This window comes from Muntiacus reevesi, chromosome 3 (genome assembly GCF_963930625.1).
Source record: "Muntiacus reevesi chromosome 3, mMunRee1.1, whole genome shotgun sequence".
NCBI classification, from domain to species: domain Eukaryota; kingdom Metazoa; phylum Chordata; class Mammalia; order Artiodactyla; family Cervidae; genus Muntiacus; species Muntiacus reevesi.
The window spans coordinates 215,688,123-215,709,081 of record NC_089251.1 but is presented as its reverse complement, the minus strand read 5'-3'; the positions used below and the strand labels follow the sequence as shown (position 1 = coordinate 215,709,081).

At 33.7% G+C, this 20,959-nt stretch overlaps 1 protein-coding gene across 1 annotated transcript in view; it reads left to right on the top strand.

The window, feature by feature from the left end:
* LRP1B (LDL receptor related protein 1B) overlaps window positions 1-20,959 on the top strand; it is a 1,678,044-nt gene that overhangs the window by 1,368,060 nt on the left and 289,025 nt on the right. Inside the window, exons 50-55 of the mRNA XM_065928990.1 lie at window positions 558-680; window positions 2,930-3,049; window positions 10,674-10,802; window positions 13,931-14,053; window positions 17,591-17,731; window positions 18,886-19,073. Of these exons, the coding sequence (XP_065785062.1) occupies window positions 558-680; window positions 2,930-3,049; window positions 10,674-10,802; window positions 13,931-14,053; window positions 17,591-17,731; window positions 18,886-19,073 (824 nt within the window). The remainder of the gene's footprint in view (window positions 1-557; window positions 681-2,929; window positions 3,050-10,673; window positions 10,803-13,930; window positions 14,054-17,590; window positions 17,732-18,885; window positions 19,074-20,959) is intronic.

Below are 20,959 nucleotides of genomic sequence, written 5' to 3'. Positions count from 1 at the left end.
AGAAGCTAAAATAGCGTGCACTTATATAAATCTTGTCAAAGCATATGTATTCTTCAAGAGTGGAACATAAAGTTTACACTTGCTCAGCAAAAACCTACTAATAATTTTGTAATTTATTTTTTCTGAGTATGGAATTAAGAATATTTTCCACATAAAATGATACTTTGGCCTTAGGTTTACTTATTTTATAGTCATCTCAGTTGTTTTATTTTATTTTTGTTAACTCCACATTATTTGTATTTAAACACTTGCTCCATTAATATCCTTCTTCTGATCCAGGATTCAGTCCTAGATGGGATTTGGTTATCATGTCTCCCTGACTTCCTCTGTTCCATAGTTTTAATTTCTCATTCATTTTCATGACCTGGATAGTCTTTAAAAGAACCTATCAGCTCTTTTTTATTTAAGTTTTCTTGTTAGTTATCTCTTCCAGTTTAAGGAATATTACTGTCTTGATATCTATCTGCAATGCAGAAGTCTAAGGTTTATTTACTTGACATTTAATTTATTTATTTGACAGTAGTTTATTTGACACTGCATTCTTTATTTTATCACAGTTCTAAACAAACACAAATGTGAAGAAAATTATTTTGGTTGTCCTAGTGGAAGATGCATTTTGAATACCTGGGTATGTGATGGTCAGAAAGATTGTGAGGATGGACTTGATGAATTCCACTGTGGTGAGACGTTATATCTTGTTTTACTTTTATAAACTATATTGTCATTTATATACTGATGTTACCTTACATAGGAATTTTACACAAAATATTGCTAATCAATTTTAACGTCAAGTTTTATTTTTATGAAATAACACAAATGGTAAAAAATTAAAACAGAACAGAAAAAGTTGTAATGGAGAATAATAATCTCCCATCAAACCTTTTCTTTTAACTTTTTCTGTTTTTGCTAGTGTATACCTCCATCAATCTAAATGATATATTTATACCTTCATTTCCTGACTTATTTAATTTAGATGCTAATATATTTACCTCCTGCTGTGAAAAATAAGGATTTAGTTTACACAACACATTATATTCTTCCTACCTGTTATTGACTATTATATCCTAAATGTTTCTATTCATTACATGCATAGGTTTAAATAGTAAACTAAAACTTACATTTCTTCAAAAAATCTCTCCCCATTCACCTCCCAATTTCTGTTTGTGTACATTTCATTTTGCTTGGCAAGGTAAGAAAATATTTAAATTTTTTTGTTAGTTTATGAGTTTTATGATATCCAGGCCAATTTTTTAAAAGCATATAATTCTCTATTTTCATTTAGCTCAAATAACATACACCAGGGTAAACAGAGTGGGAAAAAAGGATTAAAAATGATTGTCTAAGAAAAGTCAAACTCCCATAAAAGTAAATATCATCCTGAAATATGAAAGTGCATTTTGTTTGATTAAGATGCTATATATCTTTACATTAGAGTCAGATTCTGAACAAGATTAACAGAGAACTTTACCAATAGTTTATATAGATTCAAGATTTCTGGAACAGGAGCCATTATATATCTGTATCTTCTTTAATAGTTTTCTGGTTTCAGCTTTTCTAAACGTCACTCTTTTCACAGGCCGTGCATGTAAATAAATAAAAATACAAAGTTTTAAATAAGTTTATAAGATAAAAGTCAAATTTTATTTTAAAGTCATTTATATTTTGATGTACTAATTCAGTAGAGTTTTGTTCTTGGGTGTTTGCTGGTGATAAATGAACTGAAGATAAAGGAAGGAGAGCAGTCACAAACTTTGTAATTAAATGAAGTATACTATCATAAATGCATAATTTGGTAATAAAATACCAGCCACCGTGCCAATGAATCTGGATGTTATTAGTCAGACTTGTGTTCCCAAGGGTGAGAAAAAAAGCATTACAGTGTTAAGTATGTATAGTATGTTAAGTATGTATAGATAGAAAACTGACAGCTTATCATAGAGCTAAAAGCCCCTGAGTCACATCACCTTTAAAAACAGATGTGTATAGTGGTGAGTTCACCATATTTGTGACATTGCCTATGATGTAGTGTTTTGTTTTTTTTTTTCCAGCTGTTCAATAACAGACTAAAAGAAGAATACCACACCTGGACTTTTCTTTTCTTTCTTTTTTTTTTTTTTTTTTTTTTTTTTTTTTGTACCCTACATGTTAGAAAAAGACAGGAATACATTTAGGAAGAGTGACTAGCATGTTGACTAACTTGGAGTCACATCCTATGAGATTATGTTGAAGAAACAATGTTGTATGACCTGGATAACTGAGAGGAAATATGCAAGCCATTGTCAAAATTTTATAGTACTGTCATGGAGGAGGCAATGGCACCCCACTCCAGGACTCTTGCCTGGAAAATCCCATGGACGGAGGCGCCTGGTGGGCTGCAGTCCATGGGGTCCCTAAGAGTCTGAGAAGACAGAGCGACTTCACTTTCACACTTCGCTCTCATGCATTGGAGAAGGCAATGGCACCCCACTCCAGTGTTCTTGCCTGGAGAATCCCAGGGACGGGGGAGCCTGGTGGGCTGCCGTCTATGGGGTCGCACAGGGTCGGACACGACTGCATCAATTTAGCAGCAGCAGCAGCAGCAGCATAGAGAAGAGGAAAGTGGATTCTTTTATTTGGGATGACTGGTTTTCAGTTCAGTTCAGTTTAGTTGCTCAGTTGTGTCCGACTCTTTGCAACCCCATGAATCACAGCACGCCAGGCCTCCCTGTCCATCACCAACTCCCGGAGTTTACTCAAACTCTTGTCCATCGAGTCGGTGATGCCATCCTGCCATCTCATCCTCTGGCGTCCCCTTCTCCTCCTGCCCAATGACTGGCTTTAGTGAAGTCTAAAGAAGACTTTCCTTACTATCAGATCTTTCCTAAGATGGCCTCTAATTATTCACTTTTTTCTTTTGCACCTGAAACAAACTTTCTTGTGTATTTTTTAGATTCTTCTTGTTCTTGGAACCAATTTGCATGTTCCACAGAAAAATGTATATCTAAACACTGGATCTGTGATGGAGAGGATGATTGTGAAGATGGATTAGATGAAAGTGATAGCATTTGTGGTAAGTTGTTTCCTTTGCATTCTCGTCCAATTTTTAGGAATATAATACATATGCTCTGTCATTTTAGAATATGCAGAGAGCATTGTTCTCTACTTTGTTAAACTTAATATGAAGTTTACATGTATATACATTTCAATGTAACTGTTTTCATTATTTTTATAACAACTTATTACTCTATATTTCATATATATATGTATATATATATATGTATATATATATAGTTACTATATGGTTTTAGGATTTTTTCCTGAATATTGACACAGTGATTGTATTTCTTTCTTTTTTTTTTTTTAATTAATTGGAGGCCATTTATTTAACAATATTGTAGTGGTTTTTGCCATACACTGACATGAATCAGCCATGGGTGTCCATGTGTCCTAGTCTTCAGTGACTTCTTCCAAATAGACTACAATGATTGGGATTACTTGGATGAAATGACTGAAAACTTTTCATTGTTTTTGATTAGTATTGCTAAGTTCCCCTCCAAATTTATTATACCTGCTTATATTGCCATAAGTCACACATGGTGTGTGTATGTGTATTATAGTAATCATTATTGCTGAACTGTTTTTAATGGAAAGTAAGGAAACAGGTTACTATATGTGATTTTAAAATGTACTTAAAATTTAGCTTTATGTGATTAAAGTTATGCTGTCAAATGTCTATGTTTACTATCCATCAACTACATTTTCTACAAAGTCAGTGATATTTCTTTCAATTAATCACAGATATTTAACAACTAATATAAAATAAATGAATAAATGGATTTCTTAAAAAGTAGAAAAATGAAGCAACCTAACCTGTATAAATTTATTATAATTGACCACGCCATCTACTAAATTATTTGTATATCTGTTTTTCTATCTTTCTGATCTGTTTCCACATGTGTATTTGTACCTATAACTTTATATTCTTTACTTATTATATCCTATTTCATAACTATTATCACCCTCATTTTACAGTGATAAGGACCTGGGTCAGAATAAGGCTTAATTATGAAGTAAGGTGTACTTAACACATTTTTTAAATTTCCGGGAGTTGTGGCCTCTATTTAGGTCACTATCATGGAAACATGAATATAAGATTAATAATGTTCACTCACTCTAAAATCAAGTTCTCTGTATGTAACATAAAATTGGAGATATCTTTGGAAAGTAGAGAATTTATTTTCCTGTATTAACCCACCTAAAATCTACTTTTTATTTACAAAACTAAAACAATTTAGTTATACAACAGATAAAGATAAACGTAGAAAGATTACTATCGAAGACCTCTAAAAGGAAAAAGAAATCAGTAATTTGATGACTGGCCAATCTATTTTACCTACTTTGTTTCTCTTTGCTATTAAATATTTCTGTTTAAAAAAGTTATTGGAGTATAGTTGATTTAAAACATTGTGCTAGTTTCAGGTTTATAGCAAAGTGAATCAGTTATACATATGCTTATATCAACTCTTTTTTTTTTTTATTTTTTCTCATATAAGACATTGCAGAGTATTGAGTAGAGTTCTTTGTTTAATTTTAACTACCAACTTACAACAGGTTGAGCATATTTTCAGTCTCTAAAATTTATCTTGCTTTTGACCCTTTGTATAATTCTACATTAAATGGCTCCCTTGATATTGCTATGCTTTCTAAGTGGACACAACATAATGGAACTGGTAAAGATTCTAAAGTGACACAGAGTGGAATCCGCCTGCATCTGCATTTTCCAGCAGTGTAATCATGTGGTCCATTTTATTTCTTATTCCTCCAATTCCTTTCTTATTAAATGGTTACAAGACATTTACCTTATGCAATTATCATGATCATCTGACATGGCCAATGTGTAATATCTAAATGAATTTACTTCCATTCTCTTCTGTTCTGAATTTATTCCCATTCTCTTTTGTTTCTGCTCCCTCTCTTATTTTTCAGAGTAGTGTTGCTGTGTCAGTGTTTATCAATGTCCTGTTAAATTTTTAAGGATTTAATGGTAATGGACATGTTTACCTGTCATCAAAACATCCAGGGTATTAAATATATACGCAGGCTGCAGTTTATATACTACCAAGCTGTTGTTGCATAAAAAACGCTTTAAACCAAGCATCAGTCAATGAATAAACTTAATATTTTAGAATTGGAAAGGAACTTTATAAATAATTTATCTGAGTGGTTTTCAACCTTTAGTGTACAAAAATTCCTATTCAGAGCTTTGCTAAAACAAATAGATTCTTAATCCCCACTTCAAAATATTCTGATGTAGACATATTCTTTCTTCATAAGTATATAGTGGTTCCGACTTGGGATTTGAGGATTCAGTTTGAAAATCATAGTCTAATTCACCTCTGTCATATAATAGAATGAAGAAAGAAAAACTCACAGAGGTTAATAAATTTGCCAAGGTCATTCAGTGAATCAGTGATAGCAGAACTAGGACCAGAATTCACATTTCTAAAAAATGTACAAAATTGGATAGTTTCTAACATACTTACAAAATCAGGCAGATATAAAACCAATCAAATATTATATCTGAAGAGGTACACAGGAGTTTCCCAGGCGGCACTAGTTATAAAGAACCCACCTGGTGTATGATTTTTTTAATATGTTGTTGTGTGTGACCAAGTGGGCTTTATCCCAGGAATGCAAGGATTCTTTAATATCCGCAAATCGATCAACGTAATACACCACATTAACAAATTGGAAGATAAAAACCATATGATTATCTCAATAGATGCAGAGAAAGCCTTTGACAAAATTCAACACTCATTTATGATTAAAACTCTCCAGAAAGCAGGAATAGAAGGAACATACCTCAACATAATAAAAGCTATATATGACAAACCCACAGCAAGCATCACCCTCAATGGTGAAAAATTGAAAGCATTTCCTCTGAAATCAGGAACAAGACAAGGATGCCCACTCTCACCACTACTATTCAACATAGTGTTGGAAGTTTTGGCCACAGCAATCAGAGCAGAAAAAGACGTAAAAGGAATCCAGATAGGAAAAGAAGAAGTGAAACTCTCGCTGTTTGCAGATGACATGATCCTCTACATAGAAAACCCTAAAGACTCTTCCAGAAAATTACTAGAGCTAATCAATGAATATAGTAAAGTTGCAGGATATAAAATTAACACACAGAAATCCCTTGCATTCCTATATACTAACAATGAAAAAACAGAAAGGGAAATTAAGGAAACAATACCATTCACCATTGCAACAAAAAGAATAAAATACTTAGGAGTATATCTACCTAAAGAAACAAAAGACCTATACACAGAAAACTATAAAACATTGATGAAAGAAATCAAAGAGGACACAAACAGATGGAGAAACATACCGTGTTCATGGATTGGAAGAATCAATATTGTCAAAATGGCTATTCTACCCAAAGCAATCTATAGATTCAATGCAATCCCTATCAAGCTACCAACGGTATTTTTCACAGAACTAGAACAAATAATTTCACAATTTGTATGGAAATACAAAAAACCTCGAATAGCCAAAGTAATCTTGAGAAAGAAGAATGGAACTGGAGGAATCAACCTGCCTGACCTCAGACTCTACTACAAAGCCACAGTCATCAAGACAGTATGGTACTGGCACAAAGACAGAAATATAGATCAATGGAACAGAATAGAAAGCCCAGAGATAAATCCACGAACCTATGGACACCTTATCTTTGACAAAGGAGGCAAGGATATACAATGGAAAAAAGACAATCTCTTTAACAAGTGGTGCTGGGAAAACTGGTCAGCCACTTGTAAAAGAATGAAACTAGAACACTTTCTAACACCATACACAAAAATAAACTCAAAATGGATTAAAGATCTAAACGTAAGACCAGAAACTATAAAACTCCTAGAGGAGAACATAGGCAAAACACTCTCTGACATAAATCACAGCAAGATCTTCTATGACCCACCTCCCAGAATATTGGAAATAAAAGCAAAAATAAACAAATGGGACCTAATGAAACTTAAAAGCTTTTGCACAACAAAGGAAACTATAAGTAAGGTGAAAAGACAGCCCTCAGATTGGGAGAAAATAATAGCAAATGAGGAAACAGACAAAGGATTAATCTCAAAAATATACAAGCAACTCCTGAAGCTCAATTCCAGAAAAATAAATGACCCAATCAAAAAATGGGCCAAAGAACTAAACAGACATTTCTCCAAAGATGACATACAGATGGCTAACAAACACATGAAAAGATGCTCCACATCACTCATCATCAGAGAAATGCAAATCAAAACCACAATGAGGTACCATTACACGCCAGTCAGGATGGCTGCTATCCAAAAGTCTACAAGCAATAAATGCTGGAGAGGGTGTGGAGAAAAGGGAACCCTCTTACACTGTTGGTGGGACTGCAAACTAGTACAGACACTATGGAAAACAGTGTGGAGATTTCTTAAAAAACTGGAAATAGAACTGCCATATGACCCAGCAATACCACTTCTGGGCATACACACTGAGGAATCTAGATCTGAAAGAGACACGTGCACCCCAATGTTCATCGCAGCACTGTTTATAATAGCCAGGACATGGAAACAACCTAGATGCCCATCAGCAGATGAATGGATAAGGAAGCTATGGTACATATACACCATGGAATATTACTCAGCCATTAAAAAGAATTCATTTGAATCAGTTCTAATGAGATGGATGAAACTGGAGCCCATTATACAGAGTGAGGTGAGCCAGAAAGATAAAGAACATTACAGTATACTAACACATATATACGGAATTTAGAAAGATGGTAACAATGGCCCTATATGCAGGGCAGAAGAAGAGACGCAGAAGTACAGAACAGACTTTTGAACTCTGTGGGAGAAGGGAGGGTGGGAAGTTTCGAAAGAACAGCATGTATCAAGTGCTCGGGCCTGTTGGGCTGGGAAGATACAGAGGAATCGGGTGGAGAGGGAGGTGGGATGGGAGACCGGGATGGGGAATTCGTGTAACTCTATGGCTGATTCACATCAATGTATAACAAAACCCACTGAAAAATAAAAAAATTAAAAAAAAAAAAAAAAAAAAAAGAAAATAGACAGAGAAAAAAAAAAAAAAAAAAAAGAACCCACCTGCCAGTACAGGAGACATCAGGAGATGCAAGTTCAATCCTTGGGTCAGGAAGACCCCCTGGAGAAGGAAATGGCAACCCACTCCAGTATTCTTGCCTGGAGAATCCCATGATCAGAGGAATATGACGGGCTACAGTCCATGGGGTCACAAAAGGGTCAACTACAACTGAAGCGTTTTAGCATAGCACAGCACAGGTACACAAAATGGATCTGGTAGAATTCCTTTTACTTGTCTTCCTTCCCCCTTGGGATTCATTTCCCTGTGAAAGACAATGTGTCTCCAGATGAAAGTGTAACTATAGAAGGAAGCCATGAGTTTTTTCTTTGGCTCATTTTCTAATTGGCCATGATATTTTGGAATGCCCTTAACCCAGAATCTGTTGAACCACTTTCAAGGGAGCCAGAAAATTTGCTGCAAATAGACTTGTCATTTTATAGTTTTAGGTATCTTAGTAATTAACCTGTCATACCCCTCACTTTAGAGTGAAACTCAGACACTAGTCTTCTGCAAGGTCATACAGAATTAAAGTTCTCAGCCCTTAAATCAATGCTATATTTATCATACGTACCTTGAAAATAAATTGAAGAGGTAATAAGAAAACAGACAAGGAGTTTTAAATGTATCAAAACTTCCTTAGCAGAAAGAATGAATTTTTTTTCTACATCTCTAGCTAAATAATAAAAACATTATGGAAATTAAAGCACTAATTGAGAATCTAATACTGAAAGTGACACTGTATTTGTGACTAGCTTAAAAAATAAAAAGGAGGAATAATGTGAAAATAACTTTGTAAGGAAAGAATTTTCTTATAGAAAGCATTAAAGATATAATAGGTAGCAGGTAAATTCATTTTAAAATTAAAGCAACATTTGTTTAATAGATTTTCTTTATAATTTCTACTAGTAATAGATATCATACTAAATCTCACCCTGTTAGCACTGATCCTCAATCAGATAAGCAAATCTGAATCCTGGGGGACTTTTCAACATTCACTTGCCATTCTATCTTCCTAATTTAACTGTATGTCAGGAATGGGCATGTTTATGTTGAAAAAGATCAGCAGGGGTTTCAATTTGTCACCCTGCTGTCCTCCCGTATTGAAAACATTGCATGGAAAGCAGTTTTTCTCATAACAACTCTATGACTGAGAAGTAAGATGGTAATTGATAATCCAAGAGAAATAGCTTTAAATGTTTAGAAACAACTATCTTTCACCAATCTAGGCAGTCATATTTTCTTCCTGGAGATACTAATATTTTTTTAAAATAATTCTTACAACTTATTTTTTTTAACATTTTCTATTTGGGCACATGAAAGGGAAATTAAAGAGAAGTTAGATTTGGGAGACATGTTACTAATTCACTCAATATATATTTTATAAACATAACATATTCAATATGTACAACTGTACTCAGGGTTAGGTAAATATCAAGAGAATGAACCATTTCCTAATTTTACTTGATTAATCTATGCCCATAGAAGGACAAGCAAAGAGCAACCCCTGAGGCCCTTTGAATGTACAGTAAACAGCATTTTTTTGTGTGGAAACTGATTTAAAAAAAAAAAATTGCATTTGAAAAAATCATGCAATTAAAAGGATATTGAATTGACAGAGTGACGACAAGATAGATTCTGTTTATTAAGTGTCTAAAACAAAGGGTACATGTGTACATTCATCCTTTTCAACAACACAAGGTGGGGAGTAACAATAATGACCTTAGTGCTTAAGAAAAGATGCTTAGGAACCAAAAAGCTTTTGGACTCCCAGCTCACCACATGACTCCTTATGCAACTTGAAACTTCCTGCAAGTTTTCAACTTCTCAGAGCCTCAGTTTCCCTTTATGTGAAGTGAAACTAATAATAGTTCTACCATTGTAGGTGATTGTGAGGACTAAATAAGTTAATATGCTAAGTGCTTAGCATATATTAAGTGATAAAAATGCTATTATTATTATCCTTATAGGCTCAGTCCTTTTGAAATTTTATCTCAATTTATTCACCATTCTATGACATTTTTAGACTTTTTACATTTTACAAGGAGAAGATACTATTATTATTTTCTGCCATATAGCTTTTATTTTATTTTCCTGCCATATACCTTTAAGAAATATAATTCTTGCTATTGGGAAGGAATGATCTTCTCAGGTAACACAGTGTTAAAGAATCCACCTGCCAATGCAGAAGACCCAGGAGAAGCAGGTTTGGTTCCTGGGTCAGGAAGATCCCCTGGAAGAGGAAATGGTGTCCATTTCCAGTATTCTTGCTGGGAGAATTCCATGGACAGAGGAGCCTGGTTGGCTACAGCCCATGGGGTAGTAACGAGTTGGACCCAACTTGGCAACTAAATTACCGCTGCCATTGGGAAGGAATGCATTCTGAGTGGGAAGTATTCACAGGGGAAGGATAATACGTGGTCATTCCCAAAAAACTCCAGTTTCTTCCTTGTCAGTGGCATTCTTCTGCTTCTCATCTATTGGAAATATAATGGTAGCTCTTTCTCAGTGGACCTGCTGTGTGTGATCGTAATGGCTTTTTCTCTTTTTTTGGTGGTTTTCAGGTGCCATCACCTGTGCGGCTGACATGTTCAGCTGCCAGGGCTCGCGTGCCTGTGTGCCCCGCCACTGGCTCTGTGATGGTGAACGGGACTGTCCAAATGGAAGTGATGAACTCTCCACAGCAGGCTGTGGTACGAGCATGCATGGGGCTGTCTATGAAAGAATGCTGTTGCAGCATCCTCAGATATTTACTTCTGTAGTACTCACCGTATCACCCTTTCTCTCACTTTCCCAGCCCCCGGACTCATAGGTAGTATCAGATTTAATCAGGTGGGATGCTGTCAATCATAGTAATTCAGCAACCCTTCACACCACTGTTCAGAGTGTTTCCAACATGCACGGTGGGATTACACATTTTAAAATCATTTTTGATGAGTGAAAAATTTTCACTTCATTTCTGCGATACTGTAACCACCCTATGTATGTTTGTGTGCTGGAGCTGTTACTTTCTTTTTAGTATCTTCCACGACCCTGTACTCCCCTTGAAGACTTTTAGATTGCCCATTACAGATACTCTGTAAATGGCTGCTGTGATCCTAAATAACTACTGACCAGAAGGTCAGTAAACACCTATTAGTCCTACAGATAGGATATTAACCCTTAGGTCAGGTAAAAATAGTATAGATATAGCTGAGTGAAGCTAGGGGATCAGAGGAACAGCTTTGGAGGCCAGACAATTTACTAAGTTTCTAACTCTAGGTCACTTCAGGAAATTTTCAGGGAATTACTCAGTAGTGAAAATTTAGATAAATTCCTTTGTGTGATCAAGAGAATGAAGGGCCTGGATGTTTGAATGCAGATCCCAAGGTCACGTAGGGGATATGTTGAGCTGAGCAATGTATTAGGAAGACTGCTATGAACTCTGCTTATTAAAGTGAAGTCTGCTAGTCATCTCTCAGATGACCTATCTTCAGGTCTTTAAAACTGTATTTGAAGCTGTAATGTAATAGTATGTATATATGGGTGTGTGCATATGGGTTATAGTTAAAACAGAAAAGGAAAAGGAAGACTTGCGTGCACAGAACTCATACTATTGTGGAATAAATCACTTTGATCTTAAAACTGATACTTGTCTCTAAAGGTCAATAGGTCACTGAGGGCTACATAATAAAGGATTATGCATCAATTCAGGGATCCAGATAGTCCCTGCATACTGTTGCTATTGTAGCAAGTTAATACTCTGGGAGGCATATTAACACTTTTGGACCACATGGGTGTTATTAACTAAATTATGTTAAAATACAACAAATTGTACTCAAGTGACCTGAAAGCATTAATGCCAAATAAGCCTCTGTTGCTTCGCATTTTAAAGAATAATTCATATATTAGAATTGGCATAATTCACTTGAGTTATATAAGGTGTCACACAGTTCAAAGTTACAATAGTGGTTAGTAAGTGAGTTTTACTTTGATTATAATGAGCAGTTTTTAGCTCTACTTCTATGTGGCTTCTGTACCATTTTTAAAAATACATTTGTTGAAAATGTTATACTTGATTAAATTCAAATAATTCTTTTTGTTTCACCTGCTAATATCTCTTTTCAGTCATCACTGAGCTTTGAAAGCAGAGCAGTTTCCTTTTTTCATCTAGTTTGAGACAGATTTAGGATCAGGAGTTGATAAGCATATAAAAGAATAATGATAATACCTTAAGTGTAAGAATGATACATACAAAAGATACTAGATCATCACAAATACATATTGTGTAGAAAAGCCTAAAAGTCTTGTAGAAGGATTTCAAAGAAAAGCAATATCATTATCTGAGTTGTGAAGGACGTAGAGAAGAAAGAGGAGTGTTGAAGATAGAGGACATGTTAAGACATGAAAGGGACAGATTGGAAGGCCTCTACATTTTTTCAAGTGCCCATTATACTTCAATTATTTTGGTAGATGTTTTTATTTACATTATTGAACTCCCATAGTATTTTAGTGAAGTGCCTTTGGAGATCTGCCAAAAATAATTGTGTAGAGGAGAATTGTAAGAGCACTTATTGAATATCTAAAATGAGCTGATCTGCTTCATATACCTGATCTAGTTCTTACAAGAAATTTATCAGATAAATTTTATTTTCCTCATTAAGATAATGAAACATATGTGCCAAGAAGGTAAATATTAATAGCTTTACTTAGGATAAAAATTTAAGGTGCTAACACCTTTTTGCAAAGTCTTTTCTTTCCAGTGTACTATAATTGCATATAGATTGTTTTTTCACTTAAAAAATAAAATATAATTGACCTATATATTGTGTTAGTTTTGGGTGTGCAACATATTGATTTAATGTATTTATATCTTATTGCAAAATGGTTGCTACAATGAACTTAGTTAACATCCATCATATATCAGAGTCTTAACGTTTGAAATACTGCAAAGCTTGAGTCAGATTATAACATTTATCCTTTACGTGTTAAGAAAGGTAACTAAAAATAGTTAAATGATCAAACCTCTATGATGCTATGCATATACTGTTAAAGCTCATTTTCTCTGTAAAAGCCAGTATCTTTTGGACTTATACTCAAGTTTTATTGCACATTTTAAGCAACCATTTTCCTCAGGGCCCTTGATAGAGAATACTTTTTTGGATCAGTATTCCAGAAGGATCAGTGTTCCGTTTCATGGATCAATATTCCTAATTTGGTGTGGTGCTTATGGTCGGGCTCATCTCACTGTAGATCTTAACCTATTTCAACACCCTACTCTAGAAGTCACCCCAAAGCTTTATTTTCCTCCTAAAACAGTAACTTCCTTAGCCCCTTTGATTTTCTTTTCACTTCCATCATGAGCTTTAGCACCTGGTAGTCTTTTCATGTCCATTTTTCACAAAGAAGCAAGGATTTTATCACCTTGCTACCATTACTGCAGCCGTGGGGAGAGAAAAAAAGTATCCAACCACATTATCAGAGTTGAGTGATTTTTTTTATCACATATGAACCTTTAAATTCATCCCTCAGCAAACTCACAAATTGCTAAATGTTCTGAAATTTCAAGGTCACTCTAGAATTGTTGAGCATTTAACACTGAAATTTTGAATTATACATATTTATATTCATATATTTGAATACTACTTATATAAAAATAGGCATGTTAATATATTTTATTAATTTATCTGATACATTGAATGTTTAGCTAATGTTTCTTTTTAAAATGACCAGGAATTACTGAGTGTACTGAGTATGAGAACATACATTCCCTAAACTCTTAATGTAGGAAAAGATAAAGTAGGTGCTCATCTAAATTAATTTTTTCTGATGTCTTCCTTAGCTCCCAATAATACATGTGATGAAAATGCTTTCATGTGCCATAATAAAGTATGCATTCCCAAGCAATTTGTTTGTGACCATGATGACGACTGTGGAGATGGTTCTGATGAGTCATTGCAGTGTGGTAAGTATATATGAACTTTTCATGGAGAAGATTCTCCGGCTGAGTACCAGTCTTTAACAAAAACAAATAAATGCATATCTTAATCTCACTAAGAGCATGTAAATTTGGTAATATAGACCTACTGCATATAGCACCTTAAAACTCTACCATAGTTACACTTGTATTTGAAAATTTTACCTATGGTTGTAGTGTTCTTACAAGAACCATACTGGAAAATGTTTGTAAAAACATCTTTCAATTTCAGAACTTTGTGAAGTACCTTGTACTTTAAAAACAATGTATGGCTGGCTAGTTCAGTCTTACAGCCAAATAAAATATTTTAGTGAGAAAAAAAGAACACAATTCACGCAGCTATCAGAAAATATTTAACATTTTTCTTTTATCTGTTTGCATATGTATATGTATATATTTGTTAAAATTTAATATTGTTATTTTGAAATTTATCTTGTTACATATATATTTATCTAATTGTCCTGTGTGTGTAATGTATATATGAACACATATATAACTTCTGTGATAATATTAGTATATTAAAAATTTCCAGTTGAAATTGAAATATTGTGTAAACCTAGTACTTTTGTAAAATATTTAAATGTATGCACGAACCAATACAAAATGAAAATTTGTGAAATAAATCCACATATACCTATGAAAGGCAATAATTTAGTTTCCCTCCTGTGTCCTCCCCATCCAATGGCTCTAACCTTGGCCTTTGATATAAACCTCCTTGAGATCAGTGGATATCAGTTTTATATCAATTCACCATTAAGTCATGGATTCAATGTGATATTTTAAAAGCTAACTCGTAACTCAAAATGTAAATCTGACACTAGAGTTATATCTGATTGAATATATTTCCTCAGCTAGACACCATGTTTGGTTCATATGGAAATGAATGAGACAGAAATTCCACTAGAAAAAAAAAATTACAGATAAACAGAAAAATCAAGAGTACTACATAGAATAATAGCATTCATAGTCATATGGGAATAATAAGAATCATAATATACAAAATCAGAGATGAGAAAATAATTTTTGAGGCACTAAAGAACAGAGACAGGGAGTGTTAGTCAGTGAAAATCATATTTAGATGCTACAGAACATGACATAGTTGTTAAAAATATGGACCCTAGAGTCAGATGGCCTGGGTCCAATCCTGATTCTGCCAGTTACTAACTGTGTGACCTTGGAAAAGTGACTTTTATCTCCCTGCACTTCAATTTCTTTATCTGCAAAAAATATATAGTAATATTATTTAGTTTTTAGCACTGTTAAGAGCATTAAATAATTAATATTTGTAAAGTGCTTAAAACAGTTCCAAACATAGTAAATCCTATATATGTTTGCAAAAACTATAAATTCACATGGTTGTGGAATAGCAATTAGTCTTTGGTGAGGTCAGTTGGAGTTAGAAGTTTTAGATCTAAAAAGTCTCAAATACAATGTTAAAGAATTTGTATTTAATTATTTTGCCTTACTTGGCAAGCACACATTTTGAAAACAGGAATATCACAGTTAAATTTGAACTTTAGAACCATCCTTTTCAACAGAGTGGATGAAATAGTGCCATGAGGGAGAGGTACCATAAAGAGAAAATAATCTGTTAGGAGTTTATTATAATAGTTATGATAATTAGCACTGTGATTTTGAACTAAGGCAGAAATGATGGAATGGAAAATGGAGAACTGGGTCAGAATTCATTTACAGTTACAGATGGAGAGTAAAATACAATTTCTATCTCGGATGACTGTGAGGATGACATTGATATTAATGAGTTTTGGATGAAGTTAAGGGGCAATTTTGCTGATGCAGGAGAAGAAGGATGTAACAAATAATTAATTTTGGACATTTTGAAAATGAAGTCTTACTCAGATAATCACATGAAGTTGTACAGTGAGTATGTGAAATTTCACTTCTAAAGTATGATCAGGACACATGATATTAACCTAGTGACCATCAACATAAGGGTGATATTCAAAAATACGACAAAGAATGAGAATCCCCATCATTGTAGAAAGGAAAGGGGAAAACCCTAGACTGAAGGTTGAAATAAGGGATTCCCCTCTAACAATTTAGGGTATAACAGGAGAAAACTTCATACAGAAAGAGGGGGGAAAGGAAATAGCAAAAGCAAAGTAAGAAGCCTGGGAGAATATATGATGAATATTAAGTCCGAAAACTATTTCCAAGGTAGAACAGACAGTACTTTTAAGTGCTGCAGGAAGATGAAGCTGATAGGAGCCAGAGACACATAAATTTACCAACTATCACTTGAAATCTGTTAGCTTTAAGAAGAATTTCAGTGGGTAGAAGTTGCAGAAATGAGACATTAATAATAAAAGTTGAACTAGAGGTAAGTAAGTGAAAGCATGATTGAGTAGGGACTTGATTGAGCAAGGAAGAAGGGTCATTGTTGTTGAGAGTTATATGGATAGATTTTTATTATAATTGGGCTGGAAGAGAGTTGAACATATGTATTGCATGAAGAAGAGGAGCTAGTGAAGGAGAAGGAGGAAAGAAATACTACGGAATCTGAGGATATTTTTAGAACTATGTAGTTTTGCCATGCAGTATAATAAACATCTTAAATAATTACTAATGAATTAGCTTTTTCTGTTGAAATTTTATTTTTTAAGCCATAAAAATCTTATTTTCTCACTTCAGAAGTAAAATGTTTGCTCATATTTACCAGAAAGTTTGCAAAAGAAATGACTTTTTTTATTGCTTACAAACTTAGGCAGAAATAAAATCTGAAGCTTCATAATATTTAAAATCAAATGAGTTTTACTTACAAACAGACATAGATATGAACATTAACAACTGATGGATTGATACTGTGATTTGAGTAAAGCCTTTTAATGCCTCTAAGAATCAATATGTAAAATAATTACAATAATTTTCTGCTTATTACTCTATGAATTTTCTCATTTTAACAATTTCTTTACACTTTCAGTGCTTCTTCCCAAACATAAACATGACATTATAACTTCTGATAATTATCATTGTAATCCAGAGTCAGTTCATCCATATGTTCTAGTATTCCACCTAACCAAGTTTAGTCTTGAAAATAATTTTGAATAGCTTTCATTTTGTTTTCCATTCTAAGGGAAATCTTTAGGATATAGACAATAAGTGAAGAGAGATTATATACTCATTATAAATTTTGTTATGTGTGTGTGTATATATATATTAATATGTATATTATATATACACACACATATATACTCATGTTGCATAAATATTTTGTTATGTAAATATATATGTGTGTGCATATATATATTATTAGCAATATATATTTTGTTTCCTTACATAGAAACAAAATAAGAGTGCCTTGTTTCCACCTTTGTTTTCTGGTCTTTAATCCTATTTTTCCAACCACAAATATTTCTTGCGGTTATTACAACTGCCCTAGAAAGAAAAGAGAAATATCTCCCATAGATGCCTGGGTAGCACATGGTTAATTAGGCCGAGTGCACATTATGAGTGAAGTTTTCATCAGTATCTGTTATGTGAATTAAGACGTTTCTTTGCCCGCAGGGTACCGGCAGTGCAATGCAGAAGAGTTTAGCTGTGCTGATGGGCGATGCCTTTTAAATACTCAGTGGCAGTGTGATGGAGATTTTGACTGTACAGACCATTCTGATGAGGCACCTATAAACCCAAAGTGTAAAAGTGCAGGTACAGAAAGTGTACAACACTATGCTTATTCCAAAATTGATTTTTTAAGGCAATACTGTAACTCATTTTTAGGTTCATGTGGTATTCACTGAGAGAAAATGCAATTAATTATGTGATACTTCTACTGACACCATGCAATAGAAGCATCTTGGTAATCAACCTTGTTTTGGAGTTAGTTTTAGAAATGTGAGTCTGTGCCACAGATGTGAAGATGTGTGGCAATGAACCAAATGAGTCCATCATCCTGTTGCTTTAAAAAAGTCATTTTTCTTAATACATTATTTAATGTGAAGATAATTTCCATGTATGGACCTATTTGGTTACGGTCCATGTATGGACCTTTTAAATGGAACATTTAATCATAAAAGAAGTTGAGATTTACTGAGATAAAGTCAATATTATTCAAACTTAGGCAAAATGAAATAAATTGCATATCATTTGAATGGAAAATAGATAGGTAGCCAAACTTGGTCTATTTTTCACTTTACCATTCCAAAGAATGAATACCTAGTTATAAATTTTAGAATAAACCCAATTACTTTTTTTTCTCACATAGTTTACATGTTAATAGGCACTCTTGTATCATGTATTATAATGAGTAATGTTTAAATCATCAGGTTTTGAATAGCTGCAAAACCTGAACTCCTTTCCATAGCTATATTTGAAACAACTATTATTCAGCACAAGTGTCTTTTTATGCCCAGATTTAAAAATGTCAATGTTATATTTCCAGGAAAAAAAAAAGGAATTTAAGAGTATCTACCTATTCCAGATTCTTAATTTTCAGTGACATGCAATTTTTTAGAGACCTATGACTTGAGGGAAATGTCAAGCTATCATTACACTTTTGAACTCATTCTTCACAATATAAATTAAGACAGAAATACTCCATTAATTTTGCTATTGATGCTTATTTTGATAGCTAATTTTCAATGTAAAGCTATATTTGCAGTGTATTGAACATGAAAGTACTGTTTGCCCTTGATTTTCTTTGTGTATACAATATTACACTGAATATAAAGCATTTTATATATACATATATATACTATAATTTTTGACTGACAAGTTATCATATTTGTGAATGTTTTCAGCTATTGCAGTATAAAACAATGGCATGCCCTTTATGTTCCATTTGTTTTATTTTCTTTTTCCAGAACAGTCATGCAACAGTTCATTTTTTATGTGCAAAAATGGCAGGTGCATCCCCAGTGGAGCTCTTTGTGACAATAAGGATGACTGTCGCGATGGCTCAGATGAGAGGAACTGCCATATAAATGAGTGTTTGAGTAAGAAGGTCAGTGGGTGTTCTCAAGATTGTCAGGACCTTCCTGTCAGTTATAAGGTAGGTACTCATCAAAAATAGAAAATCATGTGATAGGCTAGAATTTGAGATAATAAAAATTATTTAATTCAATATAGCTGTAAGACTGAAAGTCATTAGAATTTTGTTAGTTAAAATTATTTAAATGGAGAGTTTCTATACAAGTGAACCTTAATAGTGTGGTATAGAAATAGAATATAATCACGAAGACAAAAATTTCAGTGTTCAGCTTTCTAATAAATGGTTATCATAAAGAAAAAATGAAAAGAAAGGTCAGTGTTTGATAAAGATAGTGCTGTTAATAGCTCAGTAAATATGCATGCTGCTCTCTTAAATTCCTATTTCTTCCCTCATTTTCCCTCTCATATATTGAAGTAGAATGGGCTGATCATTTATATTTTATCACAACACTGGAGAATGCAATATTTTTTTCAAATAAACAGGAAGATAAAAAACAGAGTACATGAATTATTAGGACTGAGTGCAGGTACACTAGAAGATAAATCATGTCTAATATACTAATTGCTTTTTGTTGGTACCACTTTCCTGAAGAAGGGGATTCACTGACAAAGTTGATTGACAGATAGCTTTAGAAAACTTCTCTATTTTAGTATGTTGAAATGGAGAATGCATACAAACTAAATCTTAAAGTTGTACTTTAGGTTAAAATCAATTATGTAAATATGGGAAAACCTCAGTAAAAGCAATTCACTTGGAAATTAGTGATTTTAACTGGACAATAGCTCTGTATGAATCAGCAAAAGAACATGGTCCCAATGAAACACAGAGGCCATCTAATCTAGTTAGGAGTAGTACAGATGTCAGTAGAATTTTGTTCTACTGTATTCTGTGATGATCAGGACATACCTGGGGAGCCTGCACATTTAGGAACATGACACTTTAAGAGGAACTTTGACAAATTGTACTATATCCACATTTGTGCATCCAATGGCATCAGGGGTCTGGAAGACACACCTTTGGAAGAAATTTCACCAGGAGCAAAATGGCTAGTCAGCTGTATTTAATATACGAAATTCTACCCTGCTGTATTCAAAGCGGATATCCAACAAGCACCTATTGTATAGCACCTAGAACTCTGCCCACTGTCCCCTGCCAGCCTGGATGGGAGGGGAGGCTTGAGGGAGAATGGATGCATGTTTCCCTATGGCTGAGCCCCTTTGCCCTTCACCCGGAAGTACCACAGCATTGCTAACTGGCTACACTCTTATACGAAATGAACATTTTAAAGTTTGAAAAATAATTTTGAAAGAGTCAAATAAATAAAAATGACATTAATAAATACATAAATATCTGAAGTACTGGAATAGGGAGCATATCTTGTCCGAGTTGTTTCAAAGGCTGGAATTAGGAGTTGGGAAACAGATTCTGTTCAATATAAGGAAGATGTTTTGAACATCAGAACTCTTTATATTAAAGGGAGTTGTCACCTTTCTTGTGTCTAAGTGTTTCATCTGAGACGAAGTGACTTTCTTTAAAAGATGCAAGAAAAAAAAATGTGTCTATTACAAAGATGCTTGGGCATTTTCCCTGCCAGCCTTGACATTCTATGACAGTCAGTTCTATCTAATGGGAAATCACCCAAACAACCATCAGTCATTTATAATCTCTGAATTTCTGTTATTATGACTAACTTAACTGCATTGGTCACTGTATATGGATATAACCTAAGAAGTATAATAATAATTTCCCCTATGTTAAAATAGAGATAAAAAGTAAAATACTAAGAAAGTTATGTTTATTTTAAAAGTTTTTAGACCCAATATTGCATTAAGAAGAATTATTTCAACTTGTAAGACTTACACAACTGAAGCAACTAACCACACATGCATGTAAGACTTAAAACACAAATGCACAGATTCATCACACTATATTGTGGGTAGAAGGAA